This window comes from Polyodon spathula, chromosome 2, assembly GCF_017654505.1.
Source record: "Polyodon spathula isolate WHYD16114869_AA chromosome 2, ASM1765450v1, whole genome shotgun sequence".
NCBI classification, from domain to species: Eukaryota; Metazoa; Chordata; class Actinopteri; order Acipenseriformes; family Polyodontidae; genus Polyodon; species Polyodon spathula.
Genome location: NC_054535.1, coordinates 54,918,773 through 54,936,184, shown reverse-complemented (window position 1 = coordinate 54,936,184; position 17,412 = coordinate 54,918,773). Strand labels below are relative to the sequence as shown.

Sequence of the window (17,412 nt, the reverse complement as noted above, 5' to 3'; positions counted from 1 at the left end):
TGCCGCGTTTGGCATTGAGATGAAAGATTGTAGCGGGCGCAAGCAAAGTAAACCCATCAGAATGGCTGAGATGGCGGCGGCAATCAGACCCAGTAGTTTCTGGAAGTATCTGAAGGGTGACTTGCGTATCCTCCTGTTCCAGCTGAGGCTGCTCTCCCCAACCAACCGGCACTCCCATAGGGGAGGGGGGGGTATGGAATTTGGAGCTGCGGTGGACCCTGGACAGGGGCCTGGGCCGCCGGTGCCTCCTTAGTCAAAAGCTCTAGGACCTGCGCCATCTGAGCCTTGAAGTCCATAATGTCCCTCGCCCGTCTCAGCTGAGGAGATGGGGAGCGACTGCAGGAGGCCTGCTCATTGGCAACATCCACCAGGGACATGCTGTACGGTGTTGTACTGTGCGTAGCCGCACTACGTGGTACAGGTACTAGCACGTGTACACGGAGGATGCGGAGCGTACCGAGCACCTGTACACTCGAGTACTGAGGGCACTAATGCACCATGCCACGTGTAGCCTATAGTGCACTACCAGCGCTGGCACCGTGATTACTACTCTAAGCACCTGAGCAGAGGGTATAGAGGAGGGAGCTGAAGGAAACCTTCTCTACAAGGCCTGACATCGCAGTGGTGGGCCTGCTCGCACTGCATTTAACACTGGAAGCTTTAACGTAGAGTAAAAATCACTAGCGTTACAGCAGGACTGGGTAACTCGACAGCGGGGACATGTGCAAAGCCTAGCCCCCATAAGTAGATACACGTGAACTCTCAGGAGAACTATCTCACGGGCTCTGCGTACACCGTGGTACTCAGGAGAACTATCTCACGGGCTCTGCGTACACCGTGGTACTGCAGCACCGGGAAGGCCGCTACGCAAGGTGCCTACCCTACCGCATGGTCAACCACACACACACACCTGGTCAGCGCGTAGCATCCACCGGGGGGGGGGGGGGGGAGAGTGCAAGGCTGAAGCCGCGGTGGGCTCTGAATGGCTTGGGGTTGCTGCCAATCAACTTAGTGGTCCGTTAGTACTGTAGTTTCACTGTCACTGTCATTTCACCCTGTTTTAACAGATCTCGTTGACTGAAGCAGCGCTGCAATGCTCTCATTCGCTTAAATGACTGTCTTGATCAAGACCTGCACCGACTGTGCACTTTCATTTGCCAGCAACAGCACCTGCCATTCAAAGCACCTACTCTGAAATTGTCAGGTTAAGGTGTAAGTAGGCTTTCGCTATAGGTACACTATGGGGCGCAAGAGGAAAACACTTAATGAATAATGTTCACAATACACTGACCGATGGCTGAAGTCTCCGCGGCAGGACGAAGCGGGACCGTCTCTCTTACCTTCCAGTAACTCAGAGTCCCAGCTGTGCTGAGTCTGAAGCAGGAGAGGGGCTGAGCTCAGACTCCAGATAATACGTGCAAGTTAGTTCAGTACAGTAGTGTGTAATAAACTGGTAAACTATTCTTTACAAACTACTTTTTTTTTTCAAATATATTGAAACAGTGGTTCCCAACATTTCTCCAATGTGGCGACCGCATTTTTACGTTTTACGACATGACTGTGCAGATATCTAAACACTTTTTTTTTTTTTAAAAGCACCTTACCTTGCAAATAATACCAGTGTTTCAAGTGTGCTAAAGTTGGTTGTTTTTTTTTTTGTTGGTTTTTTTGGTTGACCACATGGAATTCATTCGTAGATCACAAATACATAACATAAATTTTTATAAACGTGTATGTCCAAGCAATGGGAGTGTTTTGAACTAATGTGAGTAAGAAAGATTTAATTGAATAGCTGCTCACTACATTTGCAAGTATTTGTTTATAGCAATGAGTAATATGGGGTTTAAGTGCATCCTTTCTCTTTGGCCCTGAAAATAAAAAAAAAAATTTAAAAAGGAGCAATAAAGAACATATTAGTATACGATTGGACAATTTGGAAATATTTTACTTGTACTGGTAAAACTCTACATTTTTCCACAATTTAAAGGATACATACAAATGTAGATCCTGGAACAACAGTCCTAATTTAAATGAATACTATAAGCTATAAACATTCCTCATACTGTATAAATGAATAGTATATATGCTGATCAAGGAGAAACACACATGTATTTCTAAGTACAACATTTCTAATATTGATGACTAGTGTGGATGTTGATATAGTATATATAGCTCATGGAACAACATTACTAGTATACATTAATAGCATATATGCAGGATATCCAGGGCAGTCTTTAACTCTTGGAACAATATTTATAACATATATAGATTGTATATTCTGCCTGATTTCAACCCTAAAAAGAAATGATGCCTATTATAATTATAATGTGCCTGCTGTCAGGGGTGCTGGAACCAGTGGTGCAGCAGCACCCCCTGGCTTTGCATGGCTTCCATAATATACAGGGGTTACAGTTTTGTTCAATGGCTTTCAGCACCCACATTTTAAAAATTGTTCCAGTGCCACTGCCTGCTGTTATGTAGCGCTCTCTGCGTACAGGTCGTTCAACCCTATAGCGTAATTTGCCTGGTTAATCTGGCCCTCTGTAGCAGTGTCCTCAGTAAGTTGACAGCACAGTACTTTATTATACAAAAATACAATAAAGTAAATATATGGATTAATTATTCTGCGTATGTGTTTAATAATTCATATTATGTTTAAGTTCCTGGACCATAGCTATTTATTTTGTGTTTTTATCTAGGGAGTGCCACCAACCAAGTTTAAGTTAGTCCCTATTGTGTTTTGAATAACACAGCCTATCTATCTATCTATCTATCTATCTATCTATCTATATATATATATATATATATATATATATATATATATATTATATATGGGTTTGTACATTTATTATTTTTATTTATTTTTAATTATAATTGTGTTATTATATGTTTATTTTAGCTGCTTTAGATTTGCTTAAGCGTCAATGAATTCAATGATTACAGTCTTCAAATATGGTAGCCTTATATGTGACATGTCATGTGATACAGAAGTTACCACTTAGGCATGCAAAGACCGTGCCATTATCATCTATGGCAAAATCAGGACTTTATAATTAATTAGCATCATTGGGTATGGTAGTTCATTTAACTGTGGCTAGATTTAGCCAATTACAACAATTCTTACATGAGGATTTTGTTCAGTGAATTAAGAATTTAGACACTGGACACAGTAACCAAATTGTAATTTAAAGAGGATGCCTCCATTTATTCGAAGCTCTGCAGCTGCAGTGCCCCAGTGTTTGCAACATCTGTTTACTACATTATTCCATTGTTTATAGTACCCTTCAGTGAACTCAGTGTTAGATAAGGAAAGGAAAACAGAAATCTAAAGTCAAATTGTGTTATTATACTTATTATATATTTGCTAAAGTCACACACACATATGCTATTTCATCATAAGCCTATAACGTATCACTATTCTTCCAAGTAAAATGGGCATCATTGCCGTTCACTAACATGCTACCTTTTTTTATCTCATTAATGTGGTTTCTTATGTTCTTCAGACATATGTGCCCTAGTTATTAATAAACAAAAACACAGTATAACTTAACTTGTTAATAAAACTATACAATATCACTTAAATACAATGCAACACTAATATCAACAACCACATACAATAAATAGCAATATACAACTCCTTACACAATCAATATTCATTTGGTGCACATAGCACAACATTTAATAAAATGACTGTATGCAAATGCTTTAAAGTGTTAACTAAATCACACTGGGTTGCCAAGGATTAACACAGATTCCCTGTGGATTTTGTAAACTTTGTTGCAATCTATGGTAAGATATTTGGCACCACTGTTAAATTAGTCTGACAGGTTTTTGAATACTTGACAGTTCTATACTGGATAGTCAGATGAATTAATCCATTACTTCTAAACAACAACAATAATAATAATAATAATAATAATAATAATAATAATAATAATAATAATAATAATAATAATAATAACAAAGGACAGCAGACAAAAGCTTCAGCGAGTGCCATTATTAAGCTCAATAATCCACAGGATAGTCAGAACTTTTATTTTTTATTTTGTAAAGGAGTTAGGCTTTTGCAACAGCAGTGTTCACACATTTTTAACACGTGGCTTATTTAAAGAATGTTTTTTCAAAGTTTGTTTTTAACTAATAAAATCAAGTTTGATATTTCCCAAAACTGTTCTGGACTATTTATGGTTTCATAAATATCAAAGTTTATTTTATTCATCAAAATTGACTCTACAAAAGCATTCTTTAAACTACTAATGAGTTACAGCTTGAACCTATTATCAAGTTTACACATTTTTTTTTTTCAGAAAGATAAAGGTTTAAGTCTTTACCCCTTGATTTTTATTTTCCCAAACATTACAAATTACATTATGCCAAACTATACACATTTTCAAACCGTTTTTTTATAGGCCTTGTGACTACGTGCGTTAGTTGTGCCTTATCCATGCTAGTTTACTCTTTGCTTTCCATACTTAAAACTGATACTCTGTTTGTCCGTTCTAGGCTTCCGTTCGCATTTTGTAGGTTTACGTAAATGTTTTGTTATACGGTTATTTGAGTTTTGCAAGATGTCGGAGTATTCGCATGTGAAAACAAGCAAACTTGTGCTAAAAGGATCAAAAGACAAAAGGTGAGACAATAAGTAATCGTTGTAATATTAAGTCGAGTATGATAGGAAAGCATGTTCTGAAATTTAGCACACATACATATAATAACATGTATAATTTGGAACCTTTTGTAAAACTCAAGGGTTCTGTGTCTTTCCACTCCCATGCAAATCGACCATCAATGTAATTAATATTGCATTTCCTGGGTATTCGCCTCAGCAATACCAATCTTCAGAATAAACCATTACTATTAAAATTGGTACGGTGTGTTCTGAGATTCTCCAGTTCAGTCAAACGCTACGATTGCATGCATGCCAAAACTCCCTGTATGGTCGAGACAGTCCCGATGCATAGAAAGTCCTGATATTTACCATTAGAAAAAATAAATGGCGATACTTAAAAAAAACAAAAAAAAAACACGGATGTTTGAAAGATGTATTTGAAGATACGTATAGAAATGTATACCACTCAAAGGACACAGTGGTTGCTCTGGTCATTAGAAAAGAAGGCGCCGTGGAATTTGCAGTTTACACGAGTTTTATTGTTTACAAATCATGCACAAGCGCTTGTCTGGTCACAACATCGCATTTAGTTTTTAATTTACCGACTTTCCTTGATGCAAACTGAACTGGGAGGTTATTAGACGTTGTCTGCTTTTGACCAACTCTGAGGACACTTGGGGTCAATTTTAACGAACTTGTAAATTTAGTGCAGATCTGGCTACTAAATTGTGCACTAGCTAATGTAGGTACTATCAGGATCATCCCCAGCTGCGTACTTGGGACTAGCTGATCCCCATCTTTAGAACAGAGCTCAGGGTTAAGATCTTTATTGTAGTGTACTGCCAAATAAAATCTAAATCGAGCCTATCTAAAGAATTACAGCGTTTTTAATTGATTTCAGCTCTTAAACGGTTGCAGAGTTCAAGTTTCTTCTAAAATATTGTAGTTAACTTGTTTAAGTTAGCAAAATGGTCTTACTCGGTAGCGGTTTATTCAACCTAATAATTATATATAAAAATAAATAGGCCTAAATAAACACCTATTTACTGTTTTAAGTAGGCTGAATAACCCAAACTATCACATAGTAGGCCTATATTTAAATAAAGTATTTATTGAAGCCACCTTGTGCTGAACTAAGTAATGGAACTAATGCAATTCCTTGTCAAAATGTATTTTGTTTTATTCTTAAGTTCTACAAGAGTGCAACCATATCTAATCTAAGCATTTGATATGCCATCAGTTTGGTTAACCAGGTTATGTTTCATTGGTGCAAATTAAGGGGTTAGAAATTATCCTCTTGTCTGACTTAATTTATTGACTGAGATTTCGGTGATTAACAAATCATACACACCTGTAAAGACAGTGATTTAAAAAAAAAAATGTGTGCCACTATATATATATATATATATATATATATATATATATATATATATATATATATATACTTACAGTGGTTTGCAGAAGTATTCACACCCTACCAATAGTCATATTTTGTTGAATTATAAATAATGTATGCACAGTTTTTCAAACTGACTTTTTTTATTCAAAGCTGTAGTGGTTAAACTGAACACTGTTATATGAGGAGGAGGTTAAATGTCAGCAAAACTTTTAAAGAAAATGTACAAAATGAAATTTACTGGTTGCATAAGTATTCAGACCCTTAAGTCAGTACTTGGTAGAAGCACCTTTTGCAGCAATTGGATATCTTTTTGGATAGGTCTCTACTAGCTTTACACAGGAGGATGGTGACACTTTTGCCCATTCTTCATGGGAAAATTGCTCAAAGTTTGTTGTGTGTCGTCGATGGACTGCAATCTTCAAGTCACGCCATAAATTGTTGATGGAATTCAAGTCAGGACTTTGACTGTGCCACTCAGGAACATTAATTCTCCTCTTGTTCAACCACTCCAGTGTGGATTTGGCTTTGTGCTTCGGGTCATTGTTCTGCTGAAATGTGAATTCCCTCCCCAGTTTCAGAGTCTTGGCTGACTCAAACAGGTTTTCCTCAAGGATTTCCCTGTTCTTTGCACCATCCATTCTCCTCTCTATCCTGACAAGCTACCCAGTCCCTACTGAAGAGAAGCAACCCCATAACATGATACTGCCACCACCATGCTTGACAGTTGGGACGGATGGTGTTTACTGGGTCATGTGCAGTGTTGGGCTTGCGCCAGACGTAATGCTTGGAATTTAGACCAGAAAGTTCCATTTGTTTCTCGTATGACCATAAAACCCTTTTCCACATGTCTGCACTATCATCTACATGCTTTTTCGCAAACTCCATATGTGCTTTAAGATGAGGCTTTTTGAGTAATAGCTTCTTTCTTTCCACCTGCCCATACATGCCAGCTTTGTGTAGGGACCAGCATATTGTTGATGTGTGAACACTGATTCCCATCTCAGACACCAGAACTTTGTCGATTTCTCAAGGTCACTGTTGGCTTCAGAGTGACATCCAAAACCAGTTTCCTTCTTACCCGGCTGCTCAGTTTGGTAGGGTGACCTGATCTGGGTAGTGTTCCGGGTGGCATCTTCCACTTCTTAATGATGGACCACTGTGCTGAGAGGGAAAATTTTCTGAGACATTTTCTGTACCCTTCTCCTGCTCTGTGCCTCATTACCACTTTATACCTGACTTTCAAAAGCTCCTTGGTCTTCATGGTTGCTTTGATGGATCACTATGTGAGTTGCAGCTTGAAAGTCTGTATATATCTGAGGGAAATTATCTACAATTAAACCACTTTGAGTGCACATAGGCTGAAACCATTTCATTAATTTTATGACCTTTGGAGTAGTTTATGTAGATTCTACATGTAAAGTCTAAATGGAAAGCGCCATGGATGACGCTCAGGTGCTAACACAGTGTGAAAACTTTGCAAACCACTGTACATACAGTGCTGCCTTGCTATAAGGCTGTCGGTTATAACGTGCCTGGAATATAACGTTCCTACAGCATGTCCCCCAATTCCCTATACTAGTGATTCATGCGATATTTCTACAGTAGGTGTTCAAACTGTAAACAACTTCTCAGTCTAACTTAGTACAATAAGCGGTTTTATCTTTAGTTAATGTTTCCATGCATATGTGGGTAGAGCTATTTAAATGAGTCTGTTGTCATACATATTTTGCCTAGCACACATCTTTTCATGCACGCCCTTCAGTTAGGGTTTACATGTAGTTTTTAAGTGATAGCCCTGCAAATATATAAAGCCAAACCATGTGTTTTTTTTTTTGTTTTGTTTTGTTTTTTTAACAGCATAAGAGTTAAAACAATGTGTTATATAAATGTTCATATGTTGCATTTTCATTTAAACTTGTAGGAAGAAAAAGAAGCATAAAGAAAAGAGAAAGCGAGACAATGAAGCAGAAAAATTGGATATCGTAGGTGAGAATATTTTGAATACATCACATTTTGCGCTCATATTTGTGTTGCTTTTGTAGTTTAATGTATGTTGTACAGTATTGTTGGTTTGATTTTTCTAATAACATCACAATAAAATTGTAAGCCTATGTTGTGTTTCAATCAGACTATTATATTTTTGTTGTAATTTAAGGTGGTTGGTGGGTCATAAAAAAATTTGGCGACATCACAGGAACTGTGGCTGTAGAGATGAACAGTAATGCCTATGTCCATGCCTTGGATACCGGACTGTTTACTCTTGGCGCACCACATGGAGGTTAGTAAAGCCCGATTCACACAGGACTGAAAATCACCACATAAATAGGTCGATTCAGAATTTTTACCGACATCGCTGAAATTTTGTCCTGTGCGAACTGTCCATTTCATTTCTATCCCAGATAAATTGGGAGGCCCACCTGAGAATTAATTTTTTTACAGCACATCGGAACTCAGGTGTCCTTTGCCTTTTTACACCTGTGCGACACGACCATGTCAGAGTTATGTTAGAATTGATACATCATTTCCGGGTATTCGCCTCAAAATTTAAAATAAGCCATAGTATAATATTAAAATGGGATGACATGATATAACCAGAAATTTAAGGGTTAAAGGCACTCTGCTTAATTGTTTTAAATTAGCTCCCGTTTGCTAGTTGGTGGCTTATTATAAACAAATAAATAACTAAATAAATAAATAAATCCTATTTCTGTGAGCTTTACATTGTGTGTATTTGTTTAGGCCTATGTTAGAATATTTCACCTTTTGTTGTCATTGTTAATGTGTCCTAGCTTTGTTACATATTTTTAATGGTTTCTTGTTAAAAACAAATACATTGATCTAAAGGTGTTTGCATACCTCAAAAGCCTCTGCTGTTTTAAGCTGTTGCATAACAGTACAAATGAATAGCATAATGGATTAATAATATACCAGGGCTTGAATTTCAATTTTGTGTGCTGGGGGGGGGGGGGGGGATTTCCCCTCCTTATGCTGCAGGCAATTCCAAAATTTTAGGGGGGAATGGCAATTAAAAAAAAAAAAAAAAAATGTGTTTTACTGCATCCTCATTCACACTGGTGTTGCTTTAAAATAAGCTGCTTTCAGGGGAGCTAAAAGCTGTTCATCACTGTGTGACGGAGCTCTCTCCATTGCTTTTGCCATTGCCTAGTGTGAAGTTTTTGCATGCAGCAGAAGAAAAACGTGCTTTTCTTAACCAGTGCTCCATTTCCCTTTTTTTTTTTTTTTTTTTTTTTTTTTTTTTAAACTCAGCCCCATATCTGCCTGTTTTTCACTATTTTCATTTATGTATGTTTAACATCTACTACACACATGCTGCATGCATGACGTACATTGTATATTACTTCCCGGTGGGCCAGGACATGTAACCATTCATATTGTGTAGTTGTAGACAGGATCAGCTCTACTCTTATATCCAAGATGAGAATATAGGTTAAAAAGGTTTTTTTTTTCCAAAAAAAAAACATGTTTCGTCACACACACGCCATATCTATATAATATATATATATATATATATTATATATATAAATATATATATATATTTTAAACAAAATGTAATATTATATATATATATATATATATATATATATATATATATATATATATATATATATATATATATATATATATATAAAGTGCGTGTATATATACTAGGGATGGGCATTTGGAATTATTTCACTATTCGAGTACTCTCATGATATTATCAAGTACTCTTGAGAATAGTTAATGTGTGCCCATTTTTGTAAATTATCCTAACGCCAGCCATGATGTAAGTCTTATTAACCATGACAGATTGTAATGGCTAAGGTTTGCCATTTCATACATGAGTCAACAATGAAAAGAAGTGCAATTTGAAAATAATTTATTAAACATGAGAACAGAGGATCACTTTGTCCTTCTAAGTAACCATGCTACATTTAGCCTATTGCACAATTAAACTGTTTTTAATGAAACCGTCAAACGTTAACATAAATAAGTTATTTCAATAACTGAAATCTGAACAAAATAAATACTTAGTGTAGGCCTGAAGCATTCTTGTCCAAAAGTTTTAAAAATGTTCACATAGCCTAAATATTTCTCTAGCAAATCAATAATTTTTGTTTACAATTAGTCCCGCTGTGGAAAAGACCCTCTCCGCTGGAACTGAGGTTGCAGTTATTGATAGGTACTGCTTAGCCAGGAGACTGAGTTTGGTGTACTTTGTTTCATTGATTTTCCACCATTGCAGTGGATTTTGATCGGGTGGGATGCATGGCTCGGCGGAATATGGCTCAGTCTTGTTCTGATCGGCATCGGAGTCGGCAATGCAGTAATCCTCCTCAAAGAGTGTGTTGAGCGCTGCGGCGCTTGTGATGTGGGACCTTGCTGTGGGTGTGTCATCGCGGCTTGTCACTTCTGTCTGGGCATCAGTTCTGGTGGTGTTCGGCTCAGGAACCCTGACGTGCAGTTTGGCCAGTCTCTCTCGGATGCTCAAGCGCAGTGCTGGTTCCACAAAACAGAGATGCTTATGCCTGTTTTCTAGTGCAGAGGCAATAAGCGCTGCCTTGCCTGTAAGGAAAACCATAGGCTATAATGTAGCTATAATGTTTTATAGGCTAGGTTGTTGTTTGTGTAGGCGAACTAGGCTACCAATAAAATCTTCAACTTACCTGAGCTGTGAAGGGTTTCTCAGGGATTAAGTCGTAAATTTGGATACTTTGCGTGACTCTCCATTGTGTGCATTCAGATGCCTAATGAGCAGGCTGTGTGCAACTGGATGCACAGTGGAGATGCAGACATGGGTTTCCCTACAAAGGGCTGTTGTAGTGCACTTTAGCGGCTGCAGTGCGGGCAAAATGTCGGTTGTTTGCCAGTTTTCATCTGTCAATTCCAGTGTTCTTGCGTCGGAGAGCTTGGTGATGTCTCTGTCAGAGAGGGTCGCTGACACTGCCCATCTTTGCTCGTGGAGTCGCTCGAATATTTCACACACACAGTTCCATCAAGTATGACAATACTGAATTAGTTGATGGTCGGGCAGGTTCTGTTGTTCTTGCTTTCATTTCAGGGCACCTGTTGCGACAGTGCTATGGTGAAAATGAGCCACCAATCTACTGCTTGCGCCTACCACACAACTCACACTTGCAATCTTAAAGCCATCGTTAATGACAAGCTGGAGAGTGTGAGCAAAACAAGGGACAGATTCCCACTGGAGAAGGCTCTGGTTAGCTAAAACCATGTTGCTGGCATTGTCGTTTCTCCAACACAACCCACTCCTCCATGGCTGTTCCGGAACACCTTGGCTCTAACGCTACATCCATTCTCCTGCCTCTTAACTGTATTTTTAGAAAACAATTAACACATGCTTATACCAAACCAATAAACGTGAAACAATACAGAGGTACCTAATGTCAACACGGTAAATATTAATTAAAGTAAACGTTCTCTAACTAAAACTGAGAACAAAACATATTTTATGAATCTAGTATATGCTAGTAGTAGCTTATTCACTTTCTGATCACAAATACGCTTGCTAATCTACCTTCTACTTCATGAATATAACCCTCGATCCAATTGCTGTACCCTTTCTGCTGTATGTTTTTCGGAATCCTCACATCTGCCCAATCATCAATTTCTTCAACTTTTATTTGAGGATCACATATTAAAGATTTCGTCAACATAGTGATGCTATCAGTAGCTGCGGCAGCCATGACAGTTGCTTGCACACCAAGCCTCGGCTGCTGCGTGAATAAGGCGTATAGACTGAACACCTAGGACCAACTAAAAGATAGGACAGTCAATCCCATGATGCAGTTCGGTACTCAATTACATGCGCCATTTGTGGAGCCCACTCAGTACTGAATACACTGCGGAGATGCTGTGGTGTAGCGCCAGGATGTACCGGTATTTTTTTTAATAACAATACATTATATTGTTAATATAAAGTGAATGGCTATTATTTTTGCGAATTAATGCTTGCTTATGTCAAGAAACATTTTGCCTGGGCAAGCACAAATATGTTAAAATTATTGCGAGGGCACTGTAAAAGTGCTCTACGGGCTCCAGAAATGGCTTCACTGTTTACTAAAGGCTGGTTCACACTGGGCATGCAATTCAGATGGATACTACGAACCGAGGCTGTAGTTCAGACTGAGGGATCTTCTCCCTGCGTTAGTTCATTCTGATTGGTTTAAAAAAGACAACACTCTGCTGGTGGTTCGGGGAGTCATGCACTCAGCCGCATTTAACCTATACACTGTATAACCACAGCACCTCTTTTTTTATAAACATCTGATCCAAAAAATAATAACACCTTGTAACAATTTTTTTTTTTGTTGTTTCTGGGTAGTATGTGTTATTTCCTAATTGCTTATGCCTCAGAAGTATAGAAAATGGCTATTATTCCCCACAAACTTTGCTTTTGTGACCAGGACAGTGATATTTCAAAGTGAGTAGTTTTTCAAGATTTACGATTATACTGTATGTAAAACTACAACTTCTAAATCTTTTGTAGTCATTTTTGTATTACTTTAGTATAAATACATGTTAATTTGGATTCATATGTTGTTTTTTTCTGACTTTATGTGAACGAAAAGACACACATTTGCCCTTTTTCCCATTGGAAATAGTGATATTTTGAAATATCACTGTGCTGGTCACAAAAGCAAAGTTTGTGGGGAATAATAGCCATTTTCTATACTTTTGAGGCATAAGCAATTAGGAAATAACACTTACTACCCAGGAACAAAAATTGTGTTACATAGTGTAATAATTGTGTGATTGACAGCAAATGCCACCAAGTTCAAAGTACCATTCAGTGACTGTGACGACTCTTGAAACTCGACCTGCTCAATTTAAATCCCGCTTTGGTAAGGGCGTAAAGTCATTTTGTCATGTATCAAACGCCTCTCTGTGTGAAGTTGTGCCAAATTTAAGGAATCAACTAATCAAAAGTTTACTGATAAATAGACAAATGAATACATTTTTATGCTGTAAAATACGACTTTTATTTAATTAAATATATATATATATATATATATATATATACTATATATATAGATATATATATATATATATATATATATATACGTCAGAAAATAAAGGTCCACAACTTTCTTTTAAAATAGCTTATATGTTAAGGGGCCAGTTAGAATCAATAGTTGAGAGTAATAAAACTGTCAATTAATTTGTCTTGGAAGCAATTCGTTTACAAAGCCAGGCTAATGATTTGTATTCCATTTATTAAGTGGCCTGATTTCATTTGAAGAGTGTAATTGGTTTAGATACTGAACACAATACCATTTTGTAAAGGTTGTTCTAAGAAGAGTATAATGGCAAGTATCCAGGGAATCAATTTGGAGACCTTTTTCAGGTGAATGAAAGTGCAAAAGACTTTCCACCTGTCAGTTAAAGCTGGGTTTTAGGTTTTTAAGTGTCAAGTCGGGTGTCAGTTACTTAATTAAAAATGATGTCACAGTAAATTGTGGTTGGTTCTGAAGGTCATTCATTTTGAACTAATTGGGAAACTCAAAAAGACTTAAATGAATATTACTTTATACCAGAAGCATTTTCTGATTTATCTCTTAAAGGGATAGGAAACCCTAAAACCGCCTCACTTGTGAAATTATGCAACCATATGCAATTCAGAGAAACACAAAGCAAACTTTATTATTTTTTAACAGGCATTAGGCTGCATTAAAATATTTTATGGTTTGTGATGGTAGGAATAAAGGTGGGGCCACATATTTCCAAGTCAGATGTTCTCAATGTGTATATACTTTAATCGCACCCTGAAACTTACCAAGCACTTTGTAACTATCAACCTTAAATAAGTGTGATTGTATTTCATTGAGGCTAATCATTAAGCAAGCTGCTGTCTGGTAATACAAGTACTGTGTAAGAAAGGCAAAAGGTGGGTGGGATTTCCGGAATAATAACATTGTGATTCATTATTAATTAATATTATTTTGCCAAGAATATGCAAAATGCGCATGTACTTTCTCTTGTGCTCTGTATATGCAGACCCAATTCACTTCGCTCGGGTACACAGCAAGGACTGCGCAAGAAATACTCAAAACCTGATTAGATATATCCGCCGAACACTTACAAACATAACATATAGGGTTAAAGAGTGTCAGTATTTACATCTGTCTGTTTACTTAATAAAGTAAGCAACTGACACATCATACATTTTTTTCTCAAATTCTAGTTGTATACAAATATGTTTTTCTTGTTTATTTTTCTGCTGTTTTAGCTTAATCTCCATAAAAACCAGCATTGCATGTTTAAACAAAACACAACTTCTCGTTCTTTAGATGATGAAGGCCCTGATCCTCCAGAACAGTTCACTGCCATTAAATTATCAGATACCAGGTATGTTTTTCCAAGTCTTCTTTTGTGTCTTTAAAAAAGAGGCGACATTTAATAGCACATTTATTCCTGATTTATATACTTGCATCCCTGTTATGACTTTTGAGTCACAAGGTGCTGTGCTGAGGCACATGTTTGATATCACTTATTCCAAAACAAACCCCATTGTTAATCTGTAACACTTGTATACAAAAACTGATTGTTATGAATTACCCAATTCTGGTCTTTCTAGGTCAGCAGGCTAGATTTAGACAGTACCCATATGTCTCTGAAGGCACAGTTTTTATAACCCCTGCTGTGATGCTGGACTTCTTGAACTACAGCTTGCAGGCCCTTTATGCATGGAATACTGTATTTCTATCAAGAGTATTTCAAATATCTTGATAGTAGTGTTTCTTATATTAAAAAAGAATGCTGAGAATTGTGTTCTGCAGGTTTAAACATTAGCAATGCTAATATGTTCCTTGTGTTGGTTTGTTTGTTTTTTTCTCATTATTTTGTTAGAATTGCACTGAAGTCTGGCTATGGCAAGTACCTTGGTATAAATTCAGATGGACTTGTGGTTGGACGCTCAGATGCAATTGGATCCAGAGAGCAGTGGGAACCTGTTTTTCAGGATGTAAGTGATGTGTTTTTGTTTTTCTGGATTCGGCTTGTGATTGTAATGCTGATGGTGGGGGTTAAATACCTTCATTATGGCACTACTGGATTATGCCATATATTTTTAAATGTGTTTAGATATTCTGTTATCTCATTAAGTGCTACTTTCTAACTCATATTTCATAAATGCACAAGTATTGGTTATACTTTTTGTACTGTAGTTACTGTACATGCTTAAAACACTGGCACTACTTCAACAAATGAAATGAATAGTATGAGTAATTTCCAAAGTTTTATGTCTACTGCGAAAATGTTTGGTGTAGATCCGTGATACAGTGATGCCAGATCTGAAGTAGGATTAGATGGGCGTATTAAGTTTACATGATTCGGGTTATCACTTTTTTAGAATAAGGATTTTGGGTAATTTCTTAATTCAGTTTTTTTTTTTTTAAGCTGCATTGAAAGTACATTATGTTATGCTTTATTGTAGGTTGAATAAACTGCAGAGGGACTGTATTTTTTTGTTTTGTTTTTCTAGGGTAAAATTGCTTTGATGGCTGCAAATAGTTGCTTTGTTTCGTATAATGAGGATGGTGATATAGTTGCTAAAAAGAAGGCTGCAGGAGATGAGGAAATGATAAAGGTAAATGTTTGGACTTCCTCGGTGGTTTTTCCATTATGTTTTGAAACTGAAAAATCATAATTTATTTTAGGTTGCTGACCACCGAGAAATTCTAGCTGCTCTGTAAATCTATACATGTTTGTGTAAATAAATATATTTGGTGAGCTAATTTAAAAACAAAAAACAAAACAAAACAAAAAACCTTGGGATTGAAAGAATTATTGTGTTGTTTCTTTAATAAAACTTAACTTGCTAACACTTTTTATTCTAGATCCGCTCTTGTGCTGAAAGGGAAGCCAAGACAAAAGAGGGCATTCCAGATGAAGACCTAGGAAATGTCAAGAACTGTGAAATCAATTATGTGTATGTGTATTTTGTATGCATGTATATACATTCTGAATTTTGGTGGAAGGACTTTTAAGTGGGAGTTAAACTTGTAATGACTGTGACACATTTTCCCTCTAAAAAGACTTTATTTTGATTCCACTGACTTCGCAGAAAGAAGTTTCAGAGTTTTCAGGATCGCAAACTACGAGTAAACGAAGGGGCCAGTGCATCACTAAAGAAGGCAAGGATGGAAGGACATTTTCATGAGACATTATTAGACAGGTATGTTAAAAGTGATGCAAAGTTGTTGTTTATTTTTTGTTTGTTTTTTTTACAAAACACACCCATCTATTTTAAGAGTACATTTTATAATATTTCTGGAATTGGATGCATTGCTTTATTCTAAACTGAAATCTGTTTTATTTTCTATAGGAGAGCCAAGATGAAAGCAGACCGCTACTGCAAATGAAAAAAAGAAATCAATATTTTTTTTATTTCTAACCACCAAACCACAGATTTGGTTAAACAGATTTTATATATATATATATATATATATATATATATATATATATATATATATATATATATATATTATAGAATAAAACTCTGTTGTATGTAATCCTATATTTTGCACTCAACATCCATGCTTTTAAATGACTTCAGGTCCCCTGTAAGTTTTTTTCAGGAGTGGGAATAGACCAAAATTGTCTGGGAGCAAGCCTGCAGCTATTGAATTTAACATGTCATGTGTTCTCTCCCGTGTGACAAACATTAAATGTAAAGAGCACCTCATCGGGGTAACTTAGTGTGAATTTCAATATTAAATATGACTTATGAAAAGAAGAAAAACACATTTGATATGATTTAACACAACATAGAAATGCATGAATGTATTTAACTGCAGAAATTGAGTAATGGCAGTGTTTTCCATTCATTTTAAACTATAAAAGATTATTACAAAGTACTTTTTTCCCCACAAATGTGTGCTTTTTTATTGGTGCTTAAAGTTGTCAATAATACTGGTAAAATTCATACATGGAGCCGACATGAGGAACTGGTTCCATCAATAAAGCCATTCGGTCTGTGCCATTTCTGAGATGATAAATGTACTGATTTAGTGATGTTAGAGACCATCTAACTTTTTTCATTTGTAGCTTAAGCAATATTCCAAGAACATATGCTTCTCACAAATAGCTAAATAGCTGTGTATGTTCTGGCAGGTGAGTGGAGTGTGAAATACCACTGGAAACTTATGAGTAAAGAACAGCAGTTTCCCTAATAGAAACGTAGGGGCACCTTCATCTTAATAGTTCAGGGACCCAACAAGCATTAGAAAACTATTCAGTATCATCAACCAATCAGCTTCCAGCTATAGTGGGCATTAATAAACAGTAGATGCCTGCTGGAACTGTGAATCAAATTTAAAATAAATCCACACACATACTGGCTTTTTCTTTTTTACTTGCTGCATTGTTCACATCTATTGGACAGTAA

At 36.6% G+C, this 17,412-nt stretch overlaps 1 protein-coding gene across 1 annotated transcript; it reads left to right on the top strand.

The window, feature by feature from the left end:
• Nucleotides 1–4,530: 4,530 nt before the first annotated feature.
• On the top strand, nt 4,531–16,440 carry frg1 (FSHD region gene 1). Its single transcript, XM_041272695.1, has 9 exons — nt 4,531–4,630; nt 7,930–7,994; nt 8,164–8,286; nt 14,315–14,372; nt 14,874–14,988; nt 15,508–15,612; nt 15,863–15,954; nt 16,090–16,200; nt 16,351–16,440. Exons 1-9 carry the CDS (start codon nt 4,569–4,571, stop codon nt 16,385–16,387), a joined length of 768 nt encoding a protein of 255 aa, XP_041128629.1. The 5' UTR covers nt 4,531–4,568; the 3' UTR covers nt 16,388–16,440.
• Nucleotides 16,441–17,412: the final 972 nt, after the last annotated feature.